The 15,609-nt window shown below is 37.1% G+C and overlaps 1 protein-coding gene across 1 annotated transcript; it reads left to right on the plus strand.

The window, feature by feature from the left end:
• The first annotated feature begins 1,163 nt into the window (after positions 1-1,163).
• Positions 1,164-14,018, plus strand: slc6a1b (solute carrier family 6 member 1b). The gene is made up of 15 exons (XM_028447253.1): positions 1,164-1,568; positions 2,694-3,108; positions 3,370-3,501; positions 3,746-3,846; positions 4,358-4,467; positions 4,829-4,961; positions 5,674-5,808; positions 6,575-6,678; positions 7,078-7,202; positions 7,541-7,653; positions 8,010-8,141; positions 9,112-9,214; positions 9,481-9,581; positions 9,822-9,989; positions 13,407-14,018. Exons 2-15 carry the CDS (start codon positions 2,862-2,864, stop codon positions 13,518-13,520), a joined length of 1,818 nt encoding a protein of 605 aa, XP_028303054.1. The 5' UTR covers positions 1,164-1,568; positions 2,694-2,861; the 3' UTR covers positions 13,521-14,018.
• The last annotated feature ends 1,591 nt before the right edge of the window (positions 14,019-15,609 follow it).

Here is a 15,609-nt window from a genome sequence, read left to right on the forward strand (position 1 = left end):
GAGTTAATCACAATGGCGTCATCCACAGTGCTGAATATTCATCCGTTTATTGATTTTCACTTTGAAATATAGTTAAAATATAAAGATATTAAGGATTTGCAGTTGGTGCAACTTTAACATGAGTAACGGACGGGTCAAGAGGATACTTTAGGGGGGGGGGCTCTGTAGGTTCCAGTTTCAGACTGGCATGAAATGTTGGCAGTCGCACTAAAAGAATGGAAAAGTCTTAGATATTTTGATTATTATTATTTTTTTATGTTAATAATGTTAAAGTTCATATACGGTTCAGAGTTAAATCATTTTAATGTAAAAATATAGAAAAAAAATTGGCAAAGAAAAGAAAACATGTGTGTTTGTTGCTTGTTTTATTTTCAAATCAATGTATCACATCAATATCGTGAACCCAATATCATGTATCGCATCGTATTGTGAACGCACATTAATGTGAATAATCACTGACATCTTTTATTCCCAAAGGCAGGTGTATAACCTTTGCTAAATTGACATTGGATTATTATTTTTACTCCTTTTCCAATCTCAAAGTTAAAACCATGCAAGAGTTTAATCCTCCAATGAGCCTCTAATATTTTATCTCAGTGTGGGCGTTAAATAACGTCTGCATTAAGACTCATGCTCATTTGGGATGTTCCACAAGGGTATTTCATTTTGGGAGACAGTGGGCTAAGAAGATTATAAGGACAGTTTTCAATTTATCTCACACACCCTGACTCCCTTTTTTATTGGCTAGGATTCTCTTATCATGTATTGCCAGCAGCTACAGCGGCGGCAATGGCACCTTCTTTTGTGTCCACAGCTTCCCAGTATAGCTGCATATGATGCAACCCAACACTACTTTATTTCTACTCCAAGTGTGGCTTTTTTTTTTTTTTTTTTTTTTAGGCCGGTTTAATGTCGCGTTGATTCAAACATGAAATGTAAGTTAGCAGGAGAGGAGTGGGAGTTAATAATGAAAAACTCACCTTAAGACATAATAGAGAGTGAGAGAGAGAGAGAGAGAGAGAGAGAGAGAGAGAGAGAGAGAGAGAGAGAGAGAGAGAGAGAGAGAGGGAGAGAGAGAGATAATAGAGAGAGAGAGAGAGAGAGAGAGAGAGAGAGAGAGAGAGAGAGAGAGAGAGAGAGAGAGAGAGAGAAAGTTGGTGATTTTTTTTTTCTTCAAAGAGCTGCAAGAGTAAGCATAGCCTATAAAACCTTTAGTCAAGATGATGTTCCTCTCTCAAACCCGTTGCCGTCTCAGTGGTAGAAATGTTGAAGTTGGGGAGGGTCGACTTTGAGGTGACATTGACGCTATGTAGATGAGAGTCAGCCCTGCTCGCTCTAAACTCAGACGGCGGCAGCTCGTTTCCCCCCTTCTTCTCAGCCATCGTTTCTTTCAGCACCACTCCTTCAAGGACAGCACCTCGCTCTCAAAGGCGCATTTGTCCTCTATTCTCCAAACACTGGATCGGATATTTTCCATCTGGACACAAAGTTTCCCTCAGTGGTTTTACGCAGCGCAAATTCGAGGATTTCTTATCAAGTTCCTGCTTTGGAAAACCACAGATTTCACTGTAAGTATTCAGTATTTGGTACACAGTATAAAATCCACTTAAATTCACGACGGGAAACAAGTTGAAATACTCGGAATCCTCTTTACGCACGAGTGCTATAACAAAACTATCTTGCAGAACGGGTTAAAAGTGACAATTTGTATTATCTGTAAATGCAAATTAATTAGATGGCGACAAGTACTTACACGATGACGTAAATTTAGTGTTTGGAAAGTGCAATATAGTGTCAAAATGCGTCTTTGTGCCATGTCCCCATGCTAAAATATTAACGTATGATGAATGAAAAAAAAAAAAAAAAAAAAAAAAAACGATATTAGGATCATAGACTTAGCCGTGACTCATATTTCAAATTCAGACTATACAACAAAAATAATAAATAAACGTAGATAACGATTAAATCACCCTTTACGCACCAATTACGCACAGGTGATCGCAAGCGCGCGGACCGCGCTCAGTCTCCGCTTTGGGTGACTGATGATTATGAGTGTCTATGTGTTGATTTATAAATTAAAAATATCCCCATGAAAAAGTAAATCAGTTTTTAAAAAGCAACTCGGACAAAAAATGGCTCATGATAACCTGGTTTATATGAGTCTAAATATCGATCACAATATGCAACAGATTTTGAACCTCCCGTTGAACCATAAAAACGATTTGCGAGCCTCTCCAGGTGATTTATAGGACACAATGGTCGTGTCTGACTTGTGAATGTGTTTAATTACAGGACTCTTGTACTAGAGCCGTGAGAAGTGGGCCATTGAATTTAGAGCGCAATGAATCAGGGACAAGAGCAGGCTTTAAATTTCTCCTAACATCTATCCACAGCCGGCAATTAGGAGTGATACTTATTGCCTGTGAGTCTCGATCTGTTCGACCCTGTGAGGTTCATGAGTCGTGGGGTTTGTTTCCACTCTTTCAGTAAAAAAATAATGCACACAATAAAAGGGACGTATGCGCTTTACGCGCGCATTGTTGCTTATATTTTGAAATCGGCTCATTAATATAAATACGATGACGTCAGTAAATGAAGAAGTGTATTTAAAATATATATATATATATTTTTTATTTTTATTTTTCAGATTAAGATTTTTGCAACATTTTAAACGATATGTGTTTTTCCCACAGGAATTCTGGACCGAGCCTGAGTGTCCCTGATTTCTCCACCAGAATCCCACAAATCCCCCGCGTTCAACAACTGGGAGCACAGGACGGATACTCTGTCGCCTTTCTGGACCTGTGCTTGCATAACTCGCTCTTCACTGGTCAGGAGTCCGACACACACACTTCGTGACCATGGCTACCAACGGGACCAAAGCTTCGGACGGACATGTCCTAACGGAGACGGTGAACGAGGCGCCGACCTCCACGCCAAATGACAAACCCAAAACGTTGGTGGTGAAAGTGCAGAAGACTAAAAATGAGCTACCGGAGAGAGAAACGTGGGGCGGGAAATTTGACTTTCTTCTCTCATGTGTCGGATACGCAATCGGACTTGGAAATGTTTGGAGATTTCCTTACCTGTGTGGGAAAAACGGCGGAGGTAATCAGGATCTTTTTCGGCTCTTCTCATTTTAACGAGACAATCAGAGGAAGGCTGTAATATCCCCCATCAAGCCTCTCTATTCACTCTTGGATATTCCTTAAAAAAATTGTTTAAAGGCACCTTCTTTTTGTAAAAGTGGTGCGTAATTACGCACAAAAACAGGGCCAGTATTTTGGGTGCAAAATCCTTTTTGGATTGTATTGTTAAAGAATATGAATATAGTTTATTCACACACCTTTACTTTTCACTTTCATTCAGGGGCCTTCTTGATTCCCTACTTTTTGACCCTTGTATTTGCTGGCATGCCCTTGTTCTTTCTGGAGACGGCTCTTGGTCAGTACACTTCCGTTGGAGGTCTTGGAGTGTGGAAGTTGGCCCCAATGTTCAAAGGTAAAAATAAATAAATAAATAATAATAATAAAAGAATACACTAGTTTTCTGAAGATAAAAACTTAAAAGAATAAGTGATGAAATTACAATGGAGCCTTCTCGGTTGTTACATATACAATCTGAATCGTGCTGACATAAGACACCACTATGTTGTAACATAAACAGAGGAAACAGTGGTTTATATATATTTCTATTTTTTTTTGTACAATTAACAACTAACAACTGTATTCTCCTATCACTTCAGGTGTGGGTCTTGCAGCTGCTGTTCTTTCATTTTGGCTCAATATCTATTACATTGTTATAATTGCCTGGGCTATTTACTATCTATACAACTCCTTCACTGCCGTGAGTATTTTTGTTTTATTCATATTAATGAATGTAGCAGTGATGCTTGATTTGAAAAAAAAAAAAAAAAAAAAATGAATTGCTTGTTTGTTTCTCAGCCATTGACTTAATATATTTACCAAGTCAGAGAGGTTGTCTTTTCCCGCACTGCTTTGCTTACATAAGTCTAGCGGGCCTTTAACAGACTATGACATTTATTACTTCCTTTCCCACACGATTAGCTCCTTACACAAGGTATTGATAAATGCATTTGGTGATGAGGCATTCACTCCTCAGAGAGAACCATGAAATCTCAATGTCTTAAGTGAGCATCGTAGCCTTGGCTGCTCGACAGCAGCGAGAAAGGGACCCTGCCAGTGGGAGGTGGTTAAAGTAAAAAAGACTGTGTGTGTGTGTGTGTGTGTGTGTGTGTGTGTGTGTGTGTGTGTGTGTGTGTGTGTGTGTGTGTGTGTGTGTGTGTGTGTGTGTGTGTGTGTGTGTGTGTGTGTGTGTGTGTATTTTGAATTTTCAGGATCTGCCATGGCAAACTTGTGGCAATCCCTGGAACACTGATCGATGCTTCACCAACTACAGCATCCCAGATAGCAGAAATTACACGAGCGCGGTGGTGGAGTTCTGGGAGTAAGTTAAATATCCTTTAAGTTTTTTTTATCACTAGAGTGCATTCCAAGTTCCACTGGAGAACAGTTTCGTTGCATGTTCCCTTGTGTGCACTACGAAAGGTCACAGAATTACAGAAAATGGTCTTCGGCGTTTGTCATCCAAAATATGCAAGTTGCCAAATGGCAAAAAAAAAAAGGCCTAAAACAAGTTCTGTCCAACAGCATTACTTCCTTTTACTGAGAACACACCAAGGGTCTTCATTACCACTCAGACATGTCTGCATGATAATACAGGCATACATACATGCATGCTGCATGCTGTATTTAAGGAGGACATTAAGTGGTGCGCTAAAACCAGCCTATGCACTCCTGCTCTGCAGACGTAACATGCACCAGATGACCGATGGCCTGGAGAAACCTGGCGAGCTCAGGATCCCACTGGCTATTACACTGGCCATTGCATGGGTTCTGGTCTACTTCTGTATTTGGAAGGGCGTCAGCTGGACTGGTAAAGTAAGTAAAAAGTGGACAAGGACGGAATGATGAAAACCCAGATTTGTCACAAAAGCCGAAAGAAACACTGAATAAAGTCATTCGAATGCATATTACATTATCAACCTTGGAATAACATACCTCAATACTTTATTTTTGCATATGAGCACCTTATAAAACAGGTTATACCTTCAGGTTATAACTAATACTATATTTCAGCTTTTTATATGTAATTGTAATTTAAAAAAAAAAATCTCTATTTTTAGTAGCAATCTTTATTTATTTAAAGGCCAAACCATGGTGCCTGGAAACATCTACTAACTGATATCTAATCTAACAATGTAATTTTAAACAATAACGTGTTTTCAATCTCAAAAAACTACATGAGTATCTGTTCTTGTAGATAGGTTGAATATAATTGAATTTGATCGTGCAGGAAAAATGAGGTCTTGTAAGGAGGGAAATAGTGCACGGCATGGGCAACGTAGTGAGCAAAGCCATTCCGGGGTTATCTTGCCTTCAGGGAAAAGCTGACTAGGGCACAATGATGTGTTATGGAGATATTGTCACAGTAGCACAGGAAGTAGATTAATTCATCAGCTTTTGTTCATGTTTCTACAGTCTTATTGTCTGGGAGACCAAGTTTTTGAGGATTTTTGTGAGTTGTCAGCGTGCACGTGTGTGGACATGGTTACTGTATTGCTCTAAGGCGACGTTGTGTCCACTCCTGCAGGTGGTGTACTTCTCTGCCACGTACCCCTACTTTATGCTGTTCATCCTGTTCTGCCGTGGCCTTTCCCTGCCCGGTGCCTTTGATGGAATTCTCTTCTATATCACTCCAGACTTTGAGAAACTGAAGCATTCTGAGGTATGTTCCCTGCTTTATTTCTTGTGTTGGCTATGCATTATCTGTTGTACATAATGATTTATCATGCAAAATCAAACTTTAGATTTGGACAAAACAGAAGCATATACAACTAGTTGAAGCATTTAATCAACTTCTAAGTGTCTTTTAAAAACCAAAGTACAGTTTTTTAGTTAATAACCATTGTGGGGCTTGTACTACTGAACAAATAGATGTATAACATTGCATATCTAATTTATCTGAACCCTTTTTAAAAGTAATAGTTATAACTAAAAAAAAAGGTGACAAAATATATTCCATGACAATCACTTTTGTTGGCCAAGCTACTGAAGCATTTCTTGTACCCCATTGTACAATATGCACCATAGTAACATCACATTATTTCATCACAACCAAAATGGCTTCACACTAATCCTTCCTTTTAATGTCCCCTCCAACTCCCCCTCCCTTGTCTTCCCCCCTCACTCTGGTGTAACACTGCCTTCTTTTTTTTTTTTTTTACATCTTCCCCTTTATTAAATGTTTTCTTATCCTTCCTTAGGAAGGACTGTTGATGGTCACAACTAAGAATATTAAATATAATATTTTATTTTTGCAACAATACAACATACATAGCTATTACACAAAGATTGCACTGTGTGTAGTGTTAACCTTTGATAATATATGCAGACAAAGGACAGAACAAAATTCTTATGATTAAAATTTTTTTTATAATAATCACCAATCCCATTTATTTGGTTTTGGTTTCATGTTTACACATTTTTTGCAGGTTTGGCTCGATGCTGCCACTCAAATATTTTTCTCCTATGGACTGGGATTAGGCTCCCTCATTGCTCTTGGCAGCTACAATACTTTTCATAACAATGTGTACAGGTAGGTCAATACCATACATTGCATTGTTTCAGCTCACATTTTATAATTACATGGTGATTGTTTCCTTTTTTTTTTTCATTTTTCTATCTTTTTTGTGGGGCGTTTTGACATTACTTAGTTGTGTGGCCTAATAGATTAACACTCATCAGCAGCTTAGTTGTGTGTCTTTCATCCCTGAGAGTAGAAAATGGCTGAATGTTTTTGCTATTTTTTATTTTTTCTTTAAAGATCAGATCAATATAAATGTATTCTCATCTACTGGGCTACCGCTGGATGTAAAATGGCGTCCCACCTTTCCCTTCCCCTCCCCCCGCGCCTGGAGAAAATGTGTGACGGGTTGATAAGGAATTGATACAGGCGTGACAATGGCTGCCTTGTGCCTTGTCTTTTTCCCTACAGAGATTCTGTCATTGTTTGCTGCATCAACTCCTTTACCAGTATGTTTGCTGGCTTTGTTATCTTCTCCATCGTGGGATTCATGGCAAATGTAACAAAGAGACCAATCGCTGATGTGGCAGCCTCAGGTAATTGCAATCAATTTTGAGCTTCCATGGTAACAATACGCACAGCAGAGAACCAGCAAGTATCTATTGGGCACAAATCACAGTTCAAAAAGCTTGACGTTAATTTGTAAGAGAAAAATCATTTGTGTGAAAATCCCCCCAAAACTCAATTTGGACTAGGAAACATACTTCATCTCTCTCTCATTCTCTTTCTTATGAACACCAATGTTCCTTTTTCCTTTTTATCCAGTAATACAGCTTTATCGTCATTAAAGCTGATCAATTTAAATGTCAGATGTTTAATATTAATATCCAAAAGAAAACAAGTGACAATCGTCATATTCCATTTTATTTATCAGGGCCTGGTTTGGCGTTTTTGGCTTACCCTGAGGCCGTCACCCAGCTGCCCATCTCTCCCCTCTGGGCTATTCTTTTCTTCTCCATGTTGCTGATGTTGGGGATTGACAGCCAGGTAAGAACAACTGAAAAATTAAAGTCAATGAATGATGCATTTTCAAACAAGTTGGAAAATAAATGAGTATGCTACAAAAACAGCTTTAGCATTATTGCTTGCAGCATTTGTATTAGGAAAAGGAAGGAAAAAAAATGCTCCTTAATTGCTACTCACTAAATCCTTAATCTTTTCGCAAGAGCAACCACCAATTACCTTCCCCCTGCACAAACAAGCAATAATAAAACACAAATACAAATTACAGATAACCAGGACAGTTGAGTTACCAAGACTGTCGTCTCCTACCTGCAATACAAAATGTTGGCAAGCGTTGGGTTACGTCACACAGCTTTGACACAACTTTGCGATCTCTTCAGTTCTGCACTGTGGAGGGATTCATCACTGCATTAGTGGACGAGTTTCCTCATCTCCTGCGAAGACGTCGAGAAATCTTCATTGCTATCGTTTGCCTCATATCCTATATTATCGGCCTGTCTAACATCACCCAGGTAAGCCAATGAACCAGTGTCGGTACATTTTTGGCACCGAAAACCCTGAAGTATCAAATCCACAGACCAAAATTAGTTGTCAAATTGAGTTCATTATCCTTTCTGCTGTAGATTTAGGCTTGATGCAAATTTAATTGTTTTTTTCATATTATTTGGTATTTTTGGTAAGATTTGGTTATGAACCAAATTGGTTAGTTTACAACACAGTTAAGAATGGTTTCTGCCTCATTTTAGACACCTTCTGAATTACTATGTGGACACATCATCTGATTAAAAATCCTTGGTCCATTTACCCAACTCAACAATAATTATGTCAATGTATTTAAAATCATACATCCATTACCAAAGTCACCAAAATTTTGCTCCCTTATTAGGCAAACATAACAAGTTTTTTTTCTGAACCCATATATTATACGTTGTATTATGATAGCTTAATAAGCATTCATGTTTGTAGGTTAGTGGTGTTCCCATAACGCATAAATTTAATTCATTTCCATCTAAGCCTTTCTTTGGGGGTATGTGTTCTCAGGATACACATTTCCCGCTCATGGTCCAAAAACGTACAGCTGGGTTTTTTTTCAATGATTGAAAGTACAGAATACAAAGAAACATTAAAATGGTGAAACCAGCTAGAAATGATCAAATCTTATAATAAATATTCTCACTTTAAGTGTTTCTATCTCGGTTTCTACTGTAGAAATGAAAAGTGAAACAAATGTCACAGATCTGCTGTCATGTCGGTATCTTTAATGCTTGGGAATAGTGGCCTGCTCAGAGCTACACCCGCTGCATTAGAGCAACAATTCTATCCTCACCAATGAGAAAACTCTAAATCCACGAGCCACAGTTGCTGGTGCCCTGGCGCTCTCGATTTTTTTTCCAGTTGACCACTCACGCACCGCTTTGCGCATAAAGATAATTGCCTCTTCTATGTTGAGTCACTTTTCTCTTATCATTGCTTGGTTTGCAGGGTGGACTGTACGTGTTTAAGCTATTTGATTACTACTCAGCCAGTGGGATGTGCTTGCTCTTCCTGGTTTTCTTTGAGTGTATCTCAATTTCATGGTTTTACGGTAAGAAATGTTTTCACAATTTACTCTTAATATAGCCAAAGACTCATTCAATGAAACAAAACTTATATTTAATTTTGAATGTACTGTAAATGTATAGTTTTAAAGCAGTGATCCCCAATTACCAGGCTACATACCGTTACCAGTTCATGGACCATTTGCTACTGGCTCACAAAGAAAGAATAACATTTTAGAAGTGATGTATTTTATTTTCACGAGTGTTCTAAATGAACTCGCGTGAACTTACAATGTCTATTTTTTGATTTAAGGTGCAAACAAGTTCTATGACAACATTGAAGAAATGATTGGCTACAGGCCATGTCTGTGGTGGAAGGCCTGCTGGGTTGTTTTCACTCCACTCATTGTGGCTGTAAGTTTTATCTGCATGATATTTTTAAAGTTCCTCTCAAACTGCTTTAAAGTAGTGGAATTAAAACATCAACCAATTACTCAGGGGTGGCCTAACAATATCATGTGCAGATGAATTACCCATTTTAAGGGTAAGGGCTATCTACTAGATTAATATGTTACTTTGAAGTATTCCCCAAATGTAAAATGTGCATATCAAATTATATTTTAAAATGTTTTATTTTATTTTTTTGTTGCACAGGGAGTCTTTCTGTTCAGCGCAGTGCAGATGGTTCCCCTCACCTTGGGTGACTATGTGTTCCCAGCATGGGGTCAGGGTGTTGGCTGGTTAATGGCCCTTTCCTCCATGGTTCTCATCCCTGGTTATATGGGCTACATGTTCCTTACACTTAAAGGCACATACAAAGAGGTAAGACTTCTATACAGCAAAATGAGAACAAAAACGCTTATATTTGTTGGTGACGTAACAGTTAAGGAAGCGGGCTTGTAATCGGAGGGTCATCACTTTTGATCCAGCCTGGGCCATTTCTGTGGGAAGTTGATCAAGTCCCTTAACTCTAGCTGCTTGTGTTGTACGTCACTTTGGATAAAAACGTCTGCTAAATGTAGTTGGAATCTTTTTGGGCAAATACTTTAAAAGGAGGTACTGATGAAAAGTAGCCACAGATTTCCCAAGAAACATGTTTAACTTTGTCTGCCACTGAACATTCCACACATCTGAGTGTGAGGTTGATTTCAGACAGTTCATGTTGGATTTTAAGTTAATTATCTTATGAGTAACTTTTACCATGCAGCTTTGGCAACATATGCCAGCTTGTCTTGCTTATGACGTTACCCAATGTATGGAAGACGAAAGAATTATTACTTGTAATTTAACAGGGCAATATTCTAGTATTGCAAGTCACAACATCTCAAGATTGTATTGGGAGACTTGAGTTTTGCATGATCGTTTGACGGAATATTAGTACAGAGAAACCAATCAAACGAAAAGCAGACGCAACGACAATAGCCCGAAAGCATAGATCTTTTTCCCTAAAGGGAGTCGGAAGAGGAAAAAGGCATGTAGTTTGGTCCAGACTTAAGATTTTAAAGCTACTTCTTGTTGTGGCTTCAACGATGATGTATCCAGGTCTTTTAAAACAGAGCAAAGCACAGCTCTGAACGTCTTCTCTGAGACGGGCGCTGTGTTTGTTTTGACACTGCTTGGTGCAGGAGATATGACCTTATTTGTGTATGGCTCTGATTGGCTCGGTTTCTTTCAAACCGAGGAAGTGAGCAGAAACGGCGGCAATACCATACCCACTTTCTTATAAAAAGTAAGGATGTGGGTGTGGCTTATCGCCAGGCTCGCAGAATATATCCTGTAACTAAATACGAAGCATGTTTTACAAAAACATGGAACCACAAGAGAAAGGTCGCCTAACTATTTCACAGTTACACTGCTTACATCTTTGTTCTGTGGTTACATTTTTAATGTGAAAAAAAAAAAAAAAAAAAAAACCTTGGGCTGTCAATATAGTAATATATAAACCGCAGGCGTTTGCTTGCATCACATTGTATGGACTACATTGTATTGGCTTGTTAATTTGCATTATCAGGAGATATTTTTAGTGCACCCATTACAAGTACTCTGATTTGATGGTGAGTGCTCTGAATAAAAAGCTCTACTCTGTCCATGTGGTAATATTGTAGATCATTCTATAGACAATACAGACAGAATAAATGGGCCATAATTGCAGGCGATGCAAAAGGCTATCAGAGGCGAAGTGCAGGTGTCAGATCTGGTTGTACCAGCTGAAGGCTGGTTGTCTAATTGTAGCAATCAGTCGGCAGAATAATGCTCAGCACCCATATGGATGTGGAGTTTCACAAAAATGCCAGAAAACCTTCTATGAAGAGGTCAACAACAACGCCAACCAAAACTAACCAACTTTTAAAGGCTTTTTATGACAATTAGAATCCCTTTGATTGTAATAACAGTTGTCATCTCTCGCAAGGTATTGTATAAGCAACATAAATGGTGAAGATTCCGTTGTTATGGAACTAGTGGAAGTTGTGGGCTTGTTGGATTTTAGCGGCAGCAGCTAGTAACCCTAGCCCTTCCACTAGCCTAATACCTGCTAGGATGTTGTAGTCTTGCCAAATTCCAAAAGGTAAAGCAATGGGACATTTCAACAATACTTCTTCCTCAAGGCAAGGATTCCCAGCAAAATATGTGCTCTTTAGTCCACTGCTGAAGCCCACTGCTCTGTGCCCCCAAAACACACTGTTTTGTCATTATGCAGCATGTATCAATCAGCTTATCAGGCCACAGGTGCAAACAGAAAATCATGCATACAAGAAACACTATCCTCAGCGAATGATAGGGTTTATCTCATCCCTTGGTACTTTACCCTCCGTCTATTTTTTAGTCTTGGGATAAAGACGGGTCAATTTCAATCTCCAAAGAAGAACCCGAAACTCAACTTTTACGCCCAGTTTTGGCTTATGTGGTCCTGCACAGACTGCCTATAGCCAGAAATGCCACACATGCTTATCTCACAACATTAATGGATTAAAAAAATATGTTTTCAAGAAATTTTACCAATGTAGACCAATTTTTTTGTCTAAAGTTTGACATATAATTTCATTACCAATAACTACTGGATATGTGGGGTGTCTGATAACTTGTGTGTAGTACAGAGAGTTGGCAAACTATTCAACATTATGACAGAAGTGATTTGATATGAATACATTTCATACTAATCCAGGACGGTAACACCCAGAGCAGATATTGCTCTGATTGGATAATGTGGTTCACACAGGAAATGTAGGATATTTCAATATGGGAGACAATAAACAAACAAAAAACATACCAAAAAAAAATAAAATAATAATAATAATAATAATAATAATAATAATAATAATAATAATAATAATAATAATAATAATAATAATAATCAGGAGCCATAAGGTTGAGTCCCTGAAAGTTGCAGTAAAAACAATTCAGAACATATTATATAATACTAATTTTATCTAGTTACTAAATCTGTTCCAAGTTTCTTTAAGTTTTAACTATTTTAGCAGCCAAGCAGTTTGTGAGATATATTTAGTCAAACAGAAGATTAAAATGTCATTTAGTAATGTTTGAATTACTAAGCATTCATTACTGGCTTATTAATGCATTAACTGGTATGTTAGTTAATGTTAATACATTATAATAATTATTATTTTTAAGTTATTAAACTGTTAATTAATGTTATGTAAGGATAACTAATTACATTATACAGTATAACATTTATTCATGCTTTGTAATGATTTAATTACTAAGCATTCATTATCGGCTTATCAATGTATTAACTGGTATGTTAGTTAATGTTAGCTAATACAATATAATTATTATTTTCTTTCATTGTTAAACTGTCATATAAACTACAAAAAAGGACAAAAAAAAAAAAAAAAAAAAAACAATGATGTGATTTTGCTCTGAATGTCAAATGAATTTCTGTGAATGCAACCATGTCGGAAATGAACTGAATAAATAAAAATAAATAAAATAAATTATATAACATTTATTAATGCTTAGTCATGATTTAATGACTAAGCATGAATTAACTGCTTATTAATGCATTAACTTGTAAGTTAGTTAATACATTATAATGATTATCATAACATCATTAAAGTGTTAATTAATGTTTAATAATGCTTTAACTAAGGTTATTTAAGGGAAAAGTAAAGTGTTACCATGTCATAGATTTAATAGGGATGTTTTTGTTCTTTTAACGTTAATGTAAACACAGTCTGTGTCTTTGTGTTGACAAATACGCTGTAATAAATGTCTCCTCAGCGTCTGCGGATGATGATCAAGCCTTTAACTTTGGTGAAGGCTCAGGAAAACGGCCCGGAGCAGCAGACTGAGAACCAGAATCCAAACCCTGCCAACGAGGAAGCATACATCTAAAAACGTCCTGCCTGTCTCTTATCGGCTCAACGTCCAGAGTGGCACTTCAATACAGAGGAAACGTAATCAAGGTTGGAAACGACCACCAGACTTCTACGTCTGCTTTTATTCACCTACCTCCTGGGGACACGTGAAACCAACCTGATTACAGTTATTTTTAGGGGTGTTTTTTGTTTCATTTGTATAATACAGAGTTGTAAACTGATGAATTACCCAGCAGAGTCGTTGTGATACCTTGAATTTTATTATGCAAAAAAGTTAGTCTATTTAGAAGAGGACATGTGACTTAGAATATTAATGTATATTGAATTTGAGTATATATGTAATTTAAATTTGGGCCCATGTTGAGTATAGTGCTTTAAAAGAATTAATCTACTAAAGTCTAAATACTGTGTAAAGATAAATATTGATAAAGTGCATTTTGGTTTTACATAAACATTTTAAATGCAGCATTAAAAACAAAAAAAAGAAAAATTGAGATTTCAAAGTTTGTAATGTGAAAAATGACTATTGACCACTTTATGGCAAAGACAATATGGGAATGTGCAACAGGTAAGGCCAAATCAGCTTGATTGTGTAAACTATAATTTAGCCAGACTATCACACCCTTGAAATGTTTACCGCCCATGTTTGGGACGACCTTTGAAAAAGCACAAAGTACAAAGAATTTATCGAAATATCCAACTTGTTTTTTTTCTTTGGCATGATCGGATCCTGTGACTGCAGCAAAAATAATCTATCCAGGAGACTGTTACAATTGTGTCTTTATTTTCTAAAGAACAATAACTTTGTATGTTGTCTAAATCCTTTTTGTAGAATCATTTTTTAAGGTCATTTTTTATACGTATGATTGAGATGGACCAAAATATTCTCTGGTTGGAAAGACTGAAGCAAATCTTTGATCTGCTGACTGTATACAGATTAAACAAATCAATCAATTCTACTTTATTTCTGACCAGAGCTTTTGCGCTTAATTTCAAACTGTTATTATGAACCTCCAATTCAAAAGGTTGTAGACAACTGCACAAAGCATATAATATTTCTATTTAGTAAACTGCCAATTTCTCTTCAACATCTGGTGTAGATGGTAATAATGCAATAAACACATTATATTTGGGGTTTATTTTTATGTTTAGGTTTAATTGATTAAGTTGAAGTGACTGCAGTGCAATAATAAAGATTTATAGATGGATTTCTATTATATATACCACTATTCAGCCTGAAAAGTATGACTTGTATATCTATGAAGTTACCCAATCCTCAGGAAAATAAAAGACCAAGACCAAACTCACTTTAAGAAAATCACCACAAGACTCTGAAACCATGGATTACAACTGAACTCCAGCAATTCTCTCTAATAAACCATCTTTGTACATTTCTCAGCTCTGAAAACAGCATTTTAACACGTTCACAAATCTACATGGGCCCATTCAAACGTTGATCCAAACTCTGTAATTCTCTCCGTACTATCTGCTCTGCTTGGATAATGCTTCTCTTTGAATTTTACCCGTTATGGCCTTTGGTCAGTTTAGTAGATTTAGTGTTTCCCTCTAAATGTAGCAACTGCAGAGTTTTAGTGCTTGAACTGAGAGGTGGCAAAAGGTCTGGAAAAACCACAGGACTTAGGCAGAAATGTCTGCTGATACTAGTTCGTGTCACACAGTGAACAAAAACTCACATCAAGTATCAAGTTTGCCCAGCTATATAATAAGTAATGTGTAGATATTGGCTTTGTAATAGACCACAGGTAATAACTGTACCAACTAAAAGACAGATAAAGGGAATTGGCTTCTGCGGCAGCTTTATGTGAGAGGAATCAGGTCGCATCAGTGCTGTTTTCTCCTTGAACTATGTTTTTACTTTTGAAGATGTATGAAATAAAATGTGCAATGACTAAGGTTATGTATAAAGTTACCTTATACTGCAGTTCTCTATCTTGAATGATGTTGTAAACTGGACTGTTTGATACATGTACCCGTGAATGTCTGTACAACCTGAGTTTTACTTCCATTATGTCTAAATGTTGAAAAAAAAATAATAAAAAATTGGTATGATTTGCCGTTCTCTGCAATAATACTATCTCAGAAAC

The sequence above is a fragment of the Gouania willdenowi genome, chromosome 5, assembly GCF_900634775.1.
Source record: "Gouania willdenowi chromosome 5, fGouWil2.1, whole genome shotgun sequence".
Lineage (NCBI taxonomy): Eukaryota > Metazoa > Chordata > Actinopteri > Blenniiformes > Gobiesocidae > Gouania > Gouania willdenowi.

What these genes read in the sequence shown, in the direction of transcription:
- slc6a1b (XM_028447253.1), top strand. Translation starts at nt 2,862, where the DNA reads ATGGCTACCAACGGGACCAAAGCTTCGGACGGACATGTCCTAACGGAG. An exon ending in TGTTGGGGATTGACAGCCAG is followed by an intron (nt 7,654 to 8,009) that starts GTAAGAACAACT and finishes CGATCTCTTCAG; the next exon opens with TTCTGCACTGTGGAGGGATT. An exon ending in TCACTCCACTCATTGTGGCT is followed by an intron (nt 9,582 to 9,821) that starts GTAAGTTTTATC and finishes TTTGTTGCACAG; the next exon opens with GGAGTCTTTCTGTTCAGCGC.